We start from the raw sequence: 13,913 nt of genomic DNA, 5'->3' as shown, positions 1-13,913 counted from the left end.
GTCTTCTAGTTATATTTATTCTCCTCTTCCCTCTTTTGTATTCATTATGACTTGCCTTTTAACCTTCATCTTAATAGACATGCAGACCATTGATTATTGACATTTTAAAAAACTGTAAGTTGATTTTAGAAGGCAGATGAGTCAAGACAAAAAATTAATGCTCATTCAATATATTTGTTGCAGTAAGACATGTGACGTCAACATTTTAAAGTATCCTTTAGTTATTTAAACTTAAACCCCTTTCCTCATCTATCTTAATTCACTTTGCTCTTAAGAGTTAGGGGACGTTCTTAAACTTACCCCATTGATTCCAGAAAATTGCTGAGCCATGTGCAGCATCAATGCCACTAGAATAGGCTGTCGGTAGCTGGAATTGGTGAAGAGCTGAACTATGGAGACTTTCTTTTCACTTGATGCTTCTTCCCTTTCTTTTCTCATCTCAGTGATGTCATTGGTGACATCATCACTTCCTCTGAGTCTTTTCAAGCCTGTCCCCCAAAACGATCAGGTTGACACAACTCAGGTCAAAACAAAAATAAATTTATTTGTATTATGTTAATGAAAGAGCTACAGTTCTGCATAGCCCTTTCTGTTACTTAATAGCATGGGTGTTGGAAATTCTTTCTTGTTAAATTAAATCCTGCTTTTTTATTTCTCAAAAAAGCAGAACATTTCGCTTCATCTTATGACAAACAAAACTGTGATCCTCATTATCATAGAAGGATAATGCAGGAAAGGTCTTTTAGAAGTCTCTGTATGTGGATTTTCTGTTTGGGTTTGTGTGAATGTTTATGGTTGCAAAATGGCATACACCCGTCATATTAAGTGATCTTGCATATTCTTCTTACATATAATCACTGACTTCATTTGGAAAGCGCTGGTACCAATTTCATGAGTATCCATTCATGCACACTCTTTCTCATTAGCTGATGGTTCCAAAACAATAGGAAGAAAGTAAAACCACCCATAGACTTACTTTTCTTTGCTTTGGCTTCCTCATCCAACTTGATGTAAAGGTATCTGGGGCTTTCTGGACAGAAGAAGAGCAGCAAAGATTGGAAAACAGCTGGCACAGCAGACAGACCAAGCAGGATGTGCCACAGCTCATGATTGCCCAGGATGAAGTCGAGGCCAACGATCTGAAAAGTCAGGGAGGAAGCATGTCAACTGCACATCACTCTGGATCTGCCTTCTGGAACAGTTTGTTGAAAAAGCACGTTGGCTATTTGATAGTAATCCCTGACAGCTGTGACTCACGTATGCACAAGCACGCACAAGATGAAAACTACTGCTAGTGTGTCTCATCTGAACTGAATTATGGACTCTTTGTTCTACAAAGAATTCACCTAGATTTGTTTTCATTAACTCCTATGGGACATTTAGGATGTGAATCAACCAAACTTTTAAGCACACATTTGATATCTAAAACAACAGCAAAAATCATGCATCTTTGGACCTTTGTTAAAAAAATTTCTTCTTAGGGCTTCCCTGGTGGCGCAGTGGTTGAGAGTCCACCTGCCGATGCAGGGGGCACGGGTTCGTGCCCCGGTCCGGGAGGATCCCACATGCCGCGGAGCGGCTGGGCCCGTGAGCCATGGCCGCCGAGCCTGCCCGTCCGGAGCCTGTGCTCCGCAACGGGAGAGGCCACATCAGGGAGAGGCCCGCGTAACGCAAAAAAAAAAAAAAAAAAAAAAAAAAAAAAATTCTTTTTAGGTTACCCAGAACTTAAATAGAATGGGGTTACATAAATAAAACAATTACTCTAATGAGAACTAGTTTTGTGATCCCGACTGCAAGTAGTTTATCCTCTGGATAGCCATAGGTTTGAGCTTCTAGGACTCCCTCTGAGAATGTAGGACAGAAGGAAAGAATAGAGCCAGCTGAACAAGAACTGCTATTGTAAGCAGCTGCATATTAAATTTGAGCAGGTAAGATGCTCAGAACAAAGGAAACCTGGGTAGGCAAAATTTTGAAAGTTTTTATTCCTTGAAATCTAAATGGAGTAATTTAATTCTAGAATAGCTCCAGCAGTTCAAGACTTGGCTTACCAGGTCACCTCCAGTGCCAACCCCACCACAACTCCAAGGGGAAAAGTGAAGAGTGGAGTAGTAGTACTTTAGCTTTGAGCTAAAAATCCTATGTCTCTATACCACCTCCACTACCACCTGTGGAACTGCCTTTTTCCTCTGTGTCGTTCTACAGTGAGAGTGGACAATCAGGGAAGGAGAAGTTGGGTAAAGTAGAGGATGGGTGAGGTAGGGGATGGGAGTTTTTACCTGACTAATAAGAATGCCTGTGACAATGGCCAGCTGATGAAGGGCGCCAATAGCGCCCCTGAGCGTGGTTGGAGCAATTTCACCAATGTACATTGGAACCAAGCCTGAAATTAACCCTGAATGAAACATGAACATAAATGTTAAAGTGTAGCCAGGACTATCTCAATAACAATAATTCTGTTTAAGTACAGTCAATATTCTGCTGAAACTCCCTTCCTGAGTTCATTGGAAGGAAGAGCCCTTGTCACCAACAATTACACACAGTTTACACAAAGAATGTTTGTTGATGCGACTCCAAATGAAGTTGTAGTTGGATATACAAATAGAAAGGAATGGTTAGTCATGCATTTGGCAATTATTCATAGCGTTGTCTTATTTAGTTAAAAAAATCCATGTTAATATTGAGTTTGTATCACAATGCCTTAGGTTATCTTCAGAAAAGAGACTGAAGAATGCTTTAACAATATTCTTAAAAACACAATAATATTCTCACTATAGATTTGTGGGATTAAAGGAAATTAGAACTTATCTAGGCCAACTTCTTTACTTGATAAAGGTGAGAAATGACTTAGCCAAGATCACAGTGCAATAGAGTGTTAGTGGAGAACTACAAGCCCTGTCTGAGTTTCCACACTGTGGAGGTGCCTCAAGGTCACAGTTGAGTTGGCCAGGCCAAGGGGGAAGGTGGAAGGGGTTGAGGAACTCAGAGGCTCTTCCCCCAATCACTCCAACCAGAGCAAACCTAGCTTCTTTATTCTCTCCAAATAATAGGCTTCAGAAAAGATTTTATTTGCATAAAGACTTCTGGTGCTTAAAGGAATACAGAAATTTGAAAAGCTCTAGGCCATTCTGCCTTCTATAGTTTTCCTAGATGCAGATGCAATCAGTCATGTTGGAAATGGCGGAGTATCTAGCCATTTGCTGAGTGCATAAAACGGTCAGAGACTATCAATGAGCAAGGCTGAATGCGATGTTTGGCATTTTCTTAAGAATTTAAAAGTAAGATTTGTCAGAGGCTTCCTCTTAGAGAGACGGCCTGCCTGTCAAATGTATGAAAGATGCTTTGAGGAATTGTTTCAATATTTTTTTTCAATATTTTTTAATGCTTCAAATTGTTCTTAATATCACATGAACATTTGCATGATTGATACAGCATCTGAATTTCTGCTTTTACATGTAACTCTAATGAGTGGTCTGTTGATCTTAAAGAAGAAGGGGGAAAAAACCCATTTGTTTGGTCCTATTCTAGGCTGTACTATTTTTGTGTAATGCCTAACATTATACCCCAAGAACAGAAAATGCAGATAAGCTCACAGGTCTGAAGTCACATGAACCTGAAGTCAAATTGTATTTCCTATAATTTTTAGCAATTTTAATGCTCATAATAGGATCTGACATAATTTTGAAAGGTGGTTGGAGAGTACAAGTTACTTGGCTATGCTAGTGATAGGTTGTTCCATGTTATGTTTACAGCATTTATCTTCAACTTTACCAAAATACTTTGTAATTTTTTTCTTGCTATATTTTAAAAAATAGAGAGAAAAGATAGAAGAATCATGATTTGGACTTCTTTGATTGTGTTATTATTTGCATTTTACAGAAGAGGAAACTGAGTCTCACATTCAGTTACTAAGGCCAGACAAAGACAGTGCCAGAATCGATTCACTCTGAATCCAAAGCTTTTTCCGCAAGTGGGGTGACTCTTGACCTTGATCAAGCTACCCTTTCAGTTATTTTTATTAGCATTGAAAATAACAAAAAGAGACAAGTGATCTTAGACTTTTGTTTCAACTGATCATTGAAGACTCATGGAATTATGGTCTGTTCCTCTTTGCAGGTAAAAGTGTTAAAAATATTTTATATACCGTTTTGTGCCCTCACCTTTCCTCTCCCACCCCCAATGGATATTATTAGTGGCTATGATTTGGGACAATGGGTGTCACTGGGATTGAGAAGCAAAAGATTTGACTATTTTAGAGAATGCACGATCCTCCCTTTCTGCTGATAAGTCGCTTCAGGTAGTTTGAAAAGCTGTCTCCAAGAAATAGTGATTCAGCTGTTTAGATGTGAAGTTCTTAGGAGGAGCACCCTTCCTCCATTCTGAACTCCTCTACCAACTGATTCTGCCTGCTTCCCTCTCCCTATATGGTCAGCACCACTTTAACCCTTCAACCAGCTACATGTGGAAGCATTTAGGGCTAGGGAATGTGGTCTGAGAGATGGGCCAGGATGTCAGGGTCTTTCCAGATAGGAGAGACAGAGACACCAGTGGCCAGGTAGGCCCTAAGGGTAGAGTTAGGGGTCTGGGCATAGCAGTCTTCCGCTGTCTACTGAACAACGGGAGTAATGATAACAGCTAGCACATTTGGCAGCTTGCTGTAGTCACATTCTATGCTGAACACTTATTCTCACAAGCATCTCCAGGAGGTAGATACTGTCATCCTTCTCACTTACTGGATAAGGAAACAAAGTTAAATAATTTGTCTTAGATCGTACGACTAGAAATGTTGTCATCGCTGTGGATAAGAACATACCCTTACAACTCCACTTACTGGTCCCAAACCTCCCTGACTCAGGACTGCAACTTTATGCTACTGCCTTTCCCTTTCATGATGTCACTCGAGGCTCAAAAAAATTCTCTACATGTAACCACATCTGCCTTCAGAATAATTTTCAGATGTGTGTATGTGTTTGTGTGGGAGTGTGCGTGTGCGTGTGTGTGTGCGTGTGCGTGTGCATGACTTACCACAGTAGAGTCCTGATATGCCTCTTCCTGAAATTATAAGAATGTGAGATGGTCCCAATTTCGAAAACCCCATCAAGAGAGCTCCAGCTATTGAGAGAATGTTTGCTACCAACATGGCTTTGATTCTGAAAATTTGAAAAGCAAGGATTATAAATTTAGCCTCAAAACTTGATAAAATTATTTGCTTTCAGAGCATGCTGAGATTTTTACCTAAGACTGAATATTTTAATTTTGCTGATGGAGCTAGTTGGGGAATCTTAAACCATGATTGCTACTTTGATCTGTCTGTGGGTTAAAGCATTAACAATACGTAATATATATATAATGGGAGAATTGGGGTTGCAGGTACCTGATCTCCACATTTTGATAGAGATGATTCAATTGTGATGATGACTAGTTTGCTTTAAGATAACACTTCTGACACCTTTTCAAATAGTTAACAATTAAGTTTTCTAGAAGTTGATTGTTTTAAAGAATAATTGCCTGGTGATAGCTAAATTTAATTCTGGAGTTGTAACTTATGACACCCCTTTTCTTTTCTTTTAATGGTACAAGTTTTTAGTTGATATAGATCATGAAAGGAACTTTCAAAGTTAAGTTTTCTCTAGTATGAATTATTTGGAAGTAAATTAAAACATGCTTTTACTTTAAGCCTTATCATAGAGAACTATAGTTATCCGTATTTTGTCATTGTATGCCAGCATATTTCCAGAATCTATGAGTTAATGTCAACCAATGTAAAATATGTAATAAAGCTGACAACAGCAAAAAAACATCATTTTCAAAATTAATCATATGAAAATTGACATTTGCAGGTATCTGATACTCTTGCTCCTGTTAAATGGGAAAGTGAGGTACACAAAAACCTTCTTCAAAGTTCAGTCGATGCTAAGGCCAATAAAAGAATTTGAGTGAACGGGTGTGAAAATTTTTGTCCCACAAAGAAATGTAAGTATCTTGTTATGCTCTATGTCAGTGTTTCAAACTTTAATAGGTGAGCTTTTTCTAAGCAAGTATCTTAAACACCAAACAGATTTTTTTTTTTTTCTGGAAAATAAAACTATATAATCTCATACTGCAATGATTGCCCAAAAAACCATGTGATGGGCTGGATAATACCCCACAAGGGTCCACACCCTAATCTTCAGACCCTGGGAATATGTTACTTTATATGGCAAAGGGATTTTGCAGATTGATTAAATTAAGGATTTTGAATTGAAGAGATTATCCAGTCGGGCCCAATGATGTAATCACGACTATCCTTATACTAGGAAGGCAGAAGAGAAGGTGATGTGATGAAAGAAATAAAGCTTGTAGTGATGTGCTCTGAAGATGGAGGAAGGGGCCACAAGCCAAGGAACAGAAGTGGCCACCAGAAGCTGGGAAAGGGAAAGGAAATGGACTCTTCCTCAGAGCCTCCAGAAAGAATGAGCCCCGCTGACACTGTGACTTCAGCCAGCTGAAACTGAATTTGGGTCTCCAAAACGGTAAGAAAACAAATTTGTGTTGTTTTAAGCCATTAAGTTTGTAGTAATTCATTAGAGCAGTAACGGCAAGCTAGTATATGCAAGTTATCAACTACCCAAAGACAGGTAAATAGAGTGCTTTAGAGCTGACCGGCTTCAGAACTGCATAGTAGAAAAAGACAGGGGTGTTCGTCTGTGAAGTGCTTTTTCTCTACACAAGGACAGAGGACAGGCAAATTCAATAATTTACCCTAGGAAACTGTTACTAGCTAGCTAATAGTATATTCCATTAGGCGGGGAAAAGATAAAAAGTCGTAAAAGAGATAGATAGCCTGAAAGTATTTTTGATGCCGGATTGTTCTAAAGTCCCTCTTCCTTACCACCAGTGGATGCTGGAGCACTCTATACACCTTAAAGGATTTTAACTTCTGCTCAGACGTGAGAAATGGCCAAGAATAAATAATCTAAAAATACACGAAATGGTTGAATCAGGGAGAAAGAAATATATGTCTAAGTATATTTCTTTAAATCTTGCTCTAAGTACTTCTGTAGGCATAGGCTTCTTCATCATCATCATCATCTACACTTGCTGCCTGCTCACTTTGTGCCAAGCAGTGTACTAAACCTTTTATATTCATTTTAATTTAATCCTTACAATAATGCCACAAGGGAGGTATTTTTTTCCCCACATTGCAGATGGAGGGAAACATCTTAGAGAACTGAGGTAACTTGCTTATTTTCACATAGCTATTAAGTGACAGAGCTGGGATTTGATCTGTGTGAAACCAAAGGTTAATGCTTTATTTTGGTGAGTTCCATTTTTGATACAAAAGAAAGAACATATTCAAAGGCAAGCTGTGTATACCTTCCTTCACTCATGGTAGTGTGGATTGCCCAGATCATGGTCTCCCCTACCTTACCGTGGTACTTAAATTTTAAGTAAAATTTCACTTTGAGAACCCAAATCTATAAAATAGTGGCTATAGACATCTATTGACTATTAACACAATTACAAGGAAAGATGTTTTTTAAAGCAGTAACAGAAAAGTACACTTTTATTTCCTTTTAACTAGTAAAGCAATGACCCTGGCAATAAGGACCATCATGTTAGTTCTCAGTGAATCTCCCTAGAAAAATAGTTTTTGGGAGGGACTGAACTATTTTGTCTTAATTTTGAAGTTAAAATGATTAGTTTTAGGGCTATTTTCAAGGAGGATCATTTTTCTACTGAGAGTTGGAGGAAGCCTCACTTTTAGTTCACAATAAATAATTTGATAAATGGTCATTTGACATTGTTTTGGTCGTTTGACATTGTTGATGCTAAATCCTAAGACCTTTGTTTTTGTTTTTGGCTGCGCTTCATCTTAGTTGCAGCATGCGGGATCTTCGTTGTGGCATGTTTTAGTTGCGGCATGCGGGATCTGTAGTTGAGGCATTTGGGCTCTTAGTTGTGGCATGCATGTGGGATCTAGTTCCCCGACCAGGGATTGAACCTGGACCCTCTGCTTTGGCAGCACAGAGTCTTACCCACTGGACCACCAGGGACGCCCCTAAATCCTAAGACTTGAGAAGACAAGCATCCTGATTCCATCACCAGGACACTAATTAAATGTTTTAGAGTAAGTCACTGGATTGTTAGAATCTCTTCTCTAAATGAGGGACAAGGGCTTAAATTTTTTCCTCAGTGATGAGAAGAAGTATAAAATGTCAATAGCTGCTAAAAGAGTTGGTCTATCCATATTTAAAAATTTAACTTAGCTTTGCTTAATTTTATTTATTTTAGACATAATTAATCTAGAAAAATTTCCAACTATTGCTTAAACCAACTTGGTGCAACTTGAAATGATTTTTAAATTTTTTAAATAATTAAAGCCAGTTAATGACCTGCATAATTTATGGATACTGATTTAAAGATCAGCTAAACACCAGTAAGTTGATAAAAATTTGAAGAACTGACCATTTTCTTTTATGGTAGAGGAAGTCTCTCTCAAATAAGAGTAAGAATAAAACTTGCATTACCATGCTACCCATTACTTAAGAGAAATTCTTACAGTCTTGCTATATAAAAGCTCCAGTACAAGAGGAAGAACTTATCAGAATTTAATAACCAAAGAGGGAAAACTATAATTTAAAGTAGGAATTTTAGGACTTCCCTGGTGGTCCAGTGGTTAAGACTCTGCACTTCCACTGCAGGGGGTGCAGATTCGACCCTCGGTCAGGGAATTAAGATTCCTGCATGCCATGTGGCGTGGCCAAGAAAACAAAAAGTAAGGATTTTACTAATTAAATGAGGGACTTCCCTGGTGGTCCAGTGGTAAAGAAACCGCCTTCCAATACAGGGGACGTGGGTTAGATCCCTGGTCGGGAAACTAAGATCCCACGTGCTGCAGGGCAACTAAGCCCACGCGCCACAACTACTGAGCTCGCGCACCTCAACGAGAGAGAGAAAAGCCGCACGCCACAACTAGAGAGAAACCTGAGCAGATTGCGTGCCGTAACAAAAAAGATCCTACATGCCTCAGCAAAGATCCTGTGTGCCGCAACTAAGACCCAACGCAGCCAAAAAAAGGAAAATAAATACAATAAATAAATATTTTTAAAAATAGTTAAACGAATTGTAATCCAGTATTACTAAGATAGTTGCCTATATCATTTAGAACTTTAAAGGTTTTGCATTTTCTAAATTTTCCATATTTGCATGTTTTTATCATGAGATAAAAAGTGATAAAAGATGGATGCAAAGAGCAGAAAATAAATCTAAAGAAATAACCATTTTATTTTCTGTTTTACTTCCTCTCTGTGGGGGTGGGGGGGATCCAAGAGCTTTAGTACATCACATGACTAAATGAAATTTGAGTGTAAAGGAGTTCCACTGATGTTTTTAATCCAAAACACATAATAGAAACCAGAGTAGAGAAATGGAGACACCACTTGCTTCAGCCCTTTGTTGGGGCTTTGAGATAAAAGGAGCAGCAGCTAGAAACCCCACGCCAAGTATATTGGGCAACTGGGAGCGGGGGATATTGACTGGACCTTAGGACCTGACTGATCCAAATGTCAAATTCTAATCTGAAAATGAAAACCTGGAGGTCTGAGAAATGGAGCAATTTGATGAAGCCAGCAATCGACTCCCAGGTTAAAAATTCCACGCTTGACTCCCCACTGAGTTCCTGAGTAAACCATTTGCGCGGTGGTTTCTCAATATGTTTTACAAGTTACAAAGTCAGAGAATCAGAGTGATTATCTAGAAATACACACCAAACTCACTTTTGCTGCAAATGCCTCCACTATTAAGCCAATGGTTGCAACAGATTTTTCCATTATTTTGTCCAATACCAACCTAACTCATAGGGTCGTGAGTTGAAAAAACAACTCTGAAACTATTCCACAAAAGGAAAGATGATTTCTTTCTAAACAAATTATGACACCCAAAATACTGAAGTTTCTGTGTTTCTGCTTGTTTATGAAATTTGCCTACCTTCCAAGCTGGTCTCCAAGCAACCCACCAAAGAATGAGGCAATCATTCCACCAACTGGAAAGCTGGACACAGACAGGGACCAGAACATAGTGATGAGGCTAGCAGATGCCACAGGCTCTTCCTCAGCCCAATGGGTTGGTGTTGGGACCCCTAGGAGTGGGCTTGCGGGTAGTTCCTCTGTACTGTTGATAGCATAGCTGTTGATAGCTTTTCGGTCATCAAGCGGAACACCCAAAACATGTCTATAATGGGTTATTATTACCTAAGGAGATAAAATAAAGAAAAATAGCTCCAATATTTCAAACATTCTGTATATTTTTTGTTTGTTTTTCCTTTAAAATATTTGTTAGGTGTTTAAACAGGATTATCTCAATTATGTGTGTTATGCACATACTAACGCATATAGTTGTCTCAGTTGACCATATCCTGTAAAACAGAGGTCACAAATTCCAGTGCCAACAGGAGCCAGACAGGAACAAACAAGTGAAGGAGGCAAGAAGGATCTTGATGACTAGAGGACTGAAATGCTGTCTGTAATTCTGAGAATGTAATAGTGAGCTGGCAGAATTTATTGGTCCCATCTGAAGGAGGAAGTTGCAATGTGAGACTAGTGTTGCATGACCTTTAATTTTTTTTTTAACATCTTTGTCGGAGTATAATTGCTTTACAATGTTGTGTTAGTTTCTGCTGTATAACAAAGTGAATCAGCTATATGTATACATATATCCCCGTATCCCCTCCCTCTTGCGCCTCCCTCCCACCCTCTAGGTGGTCACAAAGCACCGAGCTGATCTCCCTGTGCTATGAGGCTGCTTCCCACTAGCTATCTATTTTATATTTGGTAGTGAATATATGTCCATGCCACTCTCTTACTTCGTCCCAGCTTACCTTTCCCCCTCTCCATGTCCTCAAGTCCATTCTCTACGTCTGAGTCTTCATTCTTGTCCTGCCCCTAGGTTCATCAGAACATTTTTTTTTTTTAGATTCCATATATATGTGTTAGCATATGGGATTTGTTTTTCTCTTTCTGACTTACTTCACTCTGTATGACAGTCTCTAGGTCCATCCACCTCACTACAAATAACTCAATTTTGTTTCTTTTTATGGCTGAGTAATATTCCATTGTATATATGTACCACATCTTCTTTATCCATTTATCTGTTGATGGAAACTTGGGTTGCTTCCATGTCCTGGCTATTGTAAATAGTGCTGCAGTGAACATTGTGGTACATGTATCTTTTTGAATTATGGTTTTCTTAGGGTATATGCCCAGTAGTGGGATTGCTGGGTCATATGGTAGTTCTATTTTTAGTTTTATAAGGACCCTCCATACTGTTCTCCATAGTGGCTGTATCAATTTACATTTCCACCAACAGTGCAAGAGGGTTCCCTTTTCTCCACACCCTCTCCAGCATTTATTGTTTGCAGATTTTTTGATGATGGCCATTCTGACCGGTGTGAGGTGATACCTCACTGTAGTTTTGATTTGCATTTCTCTAATGATTAGTGATGTTGAGCATCCTTTCATGTATTTGTTGGCAATCTGTATATCTTCTTTGGAGAAATGTCTATTTATGACCTTTAATTTTTAACGAGAAGCCAGAAATCTGGATTTTTATGTAAAATTCTTCACGTTTTAAACGTTGGCAACTATCCAAATTGAAAATATCCTGCAGGTTGAAAAGATATATTTTCACTCCACTGTTACCCCTGCATAGCAGGATTTCAATTGGCTTCTGTAAATATTTTAATAGAAACATAAAAGTAGGTATAAGAATAAAGATTGGGAAAGATGAGGCCCAAAATAAAGTTGGTATACAAATTCAAACACTAGGTGCTGTATCCTTGCTTTAGGCGAGCTCTAAATTTATTAATAAGCTTCCTAGCAGCCAGTGAAAAGAGAGGAAAACAGTCATATATACTGGTGAATTCTGAAGATCAAAAACAACTCAGTAGTACCTGAGAAGGTATTGAGACCTGAAGGAAGTTTCTTGTACGGGTCCTCACAGAGTTCAGTATGTAACAGAAGAAACAATTTCAAAACTAGATTTCACAGTGCCATATTTTATAATGTGTTTCAGTAGAGGTAAAGATCAAACAAAAGTATAATCGAGTAAAGGCACATCCTTCAGGCTCTCTTCGTCTGTGTCATTCCTCTGGATGAGTTGGTCACTATTCAGCAGCAATGAGCTGGGAGGACCTCTGACAAGGACCTGGAATGCAGCTGCCCTAGGTTGCCAGTCCTGGGCAAAGTCCTATGTGGTAAAATCAGCTGATGAGGGAGAGAATGATATCCTCTTACAATAAAAGAAGTCTGATCCAGACATTTACCTCATGGAAGGCCACTCTGTATGGATAATATACACAGAAGAAAGGCTGAAAGGAACTATCCCAAATGTTCTCATCAGTTTGCTCTACATGAATAATCATGAATTTTTTTCTTCTAAAACTTTCTGCAACAGGCATGCATAGTTTTCATATTCGTAGAAAAAGTGTGACTTTAAAATACCCTAAAACAATTCCAAATGTCATTCTGCTAATAAAAACAAATGGGCCTGAATGACTCTTCTTACGTAATAGTGTTTAAGCAGCTCTTTCCATACAGAAGGAAGGGGTTATAGAGAGGGCACTAAGCCGGATGCCGGTGGGGGAATCTCTGTGTTTAGGTTTGGCTCTAGGACTTGGATTGGAGGAGGGGAAACCTTAGATTAATTTTCCCTCCAAGACTGAAGAGGATGCTTTAAATAAGGATTTGAAAACTTCTCCCACAAGAAGAGAAAAGGTTCTACCAATTCCAAATTTCAAGAATCCTGTTAAATTAGCATGTGTTGTCATCACCCACAGAAAAAATAATATGGCCCCCAGAGTTATTCCCCAAGTCTCTCAGCCTTGGGAAGGGCTGCCACACTCATGATGCTATGTGGTACCTAACCAGAGCACATCTTTTAGTTCAAGGAGCAACGCTTTTCAGCAGATGGACTGTGGCAAGTACACATTTCACACGTTCACACCCTGTAGTCTCTTACATTTTCCTTGGAGTCCAGTGTCATAAGAGAAGCAGATGAAATATGATGGATTCATAGAAGGCACCGAACAAATGCTTGTACCATCACCTTATGCCACCCCGTCCCCTAGCTTCTCTTCTCTCTCTCTCTCTGTCTCTTTCTCTCTCTTCTTCATTCACTAAACGCTTTTTTGTTTACATCAATCATTGTGCTCGGCACTGGTGCTAGGAAGAAGAATAAGACGTCAATCCCACCCTAAACGACCTGACAGTCTGATTCAGAGCAGAGGGAACGAAGTCCTGGTTTCCCCACTTACAGGCTGTGGGATCTGAGAAAAATGACATCCTTCTCCTGTCTATTCACTGGAAACCAGAGTAGGGATGCACAAAGTAAATGAGAAGAATGATAGAAATTATTCAATATTTAAAAAAAATACCCATTCAAATAGTCAACATGGAGAAAACCCAAACGTTGTTGGCCTTGTTGACTATTATTTAAAGGTTCTGTATTATTTTACTTTGGATCAACTATGGGACACAGGAGTAGGGGGAAGGACTAGAAGCTTGTTAGTCTTAGGGCTCCTAAGTGTTTTTTGTTTGCTTGTCGTTTTTTTTTCTTGTGATGAGAACTCAGGATTCACTGTCTCAAAACCTTTCATATATAACATACAGCAGTGTTAATTATATTTACCATGTTGTACCTTACATCCCTAGTGCTTATTTATCCTATACCTGGAAGTTTGTACCTTTGACCTCCTTCATCCAATTCCATCCCCTCCCCTGCCTACCCCCCACCCCCGCAGGGTTCCAAAATGTTTTAATCTGGACAAGAAATGGGCATAATAAGGTTGTTGGGTGAGTCAAATGGGGGAGAGCATATGTTAGTGCCTGACGCACAGTGAGTTGGTGCTCAATACATGTTTGTGCACTGAAACAACCTTA

General features: G+C 39.1%; 1 protein-coding gene and 1 non-coding gene across 3 annotated transcripts in view; both read right to left on the bottom strand.

Moving 5' to 3' along the window:
- The window catches only part of SLC2A2 (solute carrier family 2 member 2), a 36,773-nt gene that overhangs the window by 14,682 nt on the left and 8,178 nt on the right, over positions 1–13,913 (bottom strand). For both annotated transcript variants that reach the window (XM_060011146.1, XM_060011145.1), the window contains 5 exons: positions 9,967–10,229; positions 5,023–5,147; positions 2,277–2,392; positions 977–1,139; positions 301–488 (listed from right to left, as the gene is read on the bottom strand). In XM_060011146.1, the coding sequence (XP_059867129.1) occupies positions 301–488; positions 977–1,139; positions 2,277–2,392; positions 5,023–5,147; positions 9,967–10,229 (855 nt within the window). The remainder of the gene's footprint in view (positions 1–300; positions 489–976; positions 1,140–2,276; positions 2,393–5,022; positions 5,148–9,966; positions 10,230–13,913) is intronic.
- Positions 7,961–8,033, bottom strand: TRNAG-GCC (transfer RNA glycine (anticodon GCC)). Its single transcript has one exon. It is a non-coding gene; the product is annotated as a tRNA-Gly (tRNA).

Source organism: Delphinus delphis, chromosome 4 (assembly GCF_949987515.2).
Source record: "Delphinus delphis chromosome 4, mDelDel1.2, whole genome shotgun sequence".
NCBI classification, from domain to species: Eukaryota; Metazoa; Chordata; class Mammalia; order Artiodactyla; family Delphinidae; genus Delphinus; species Delphinus delphis.
This window is presented reverse-complemented; position numbering and strand designations above follow the sequence as displayed.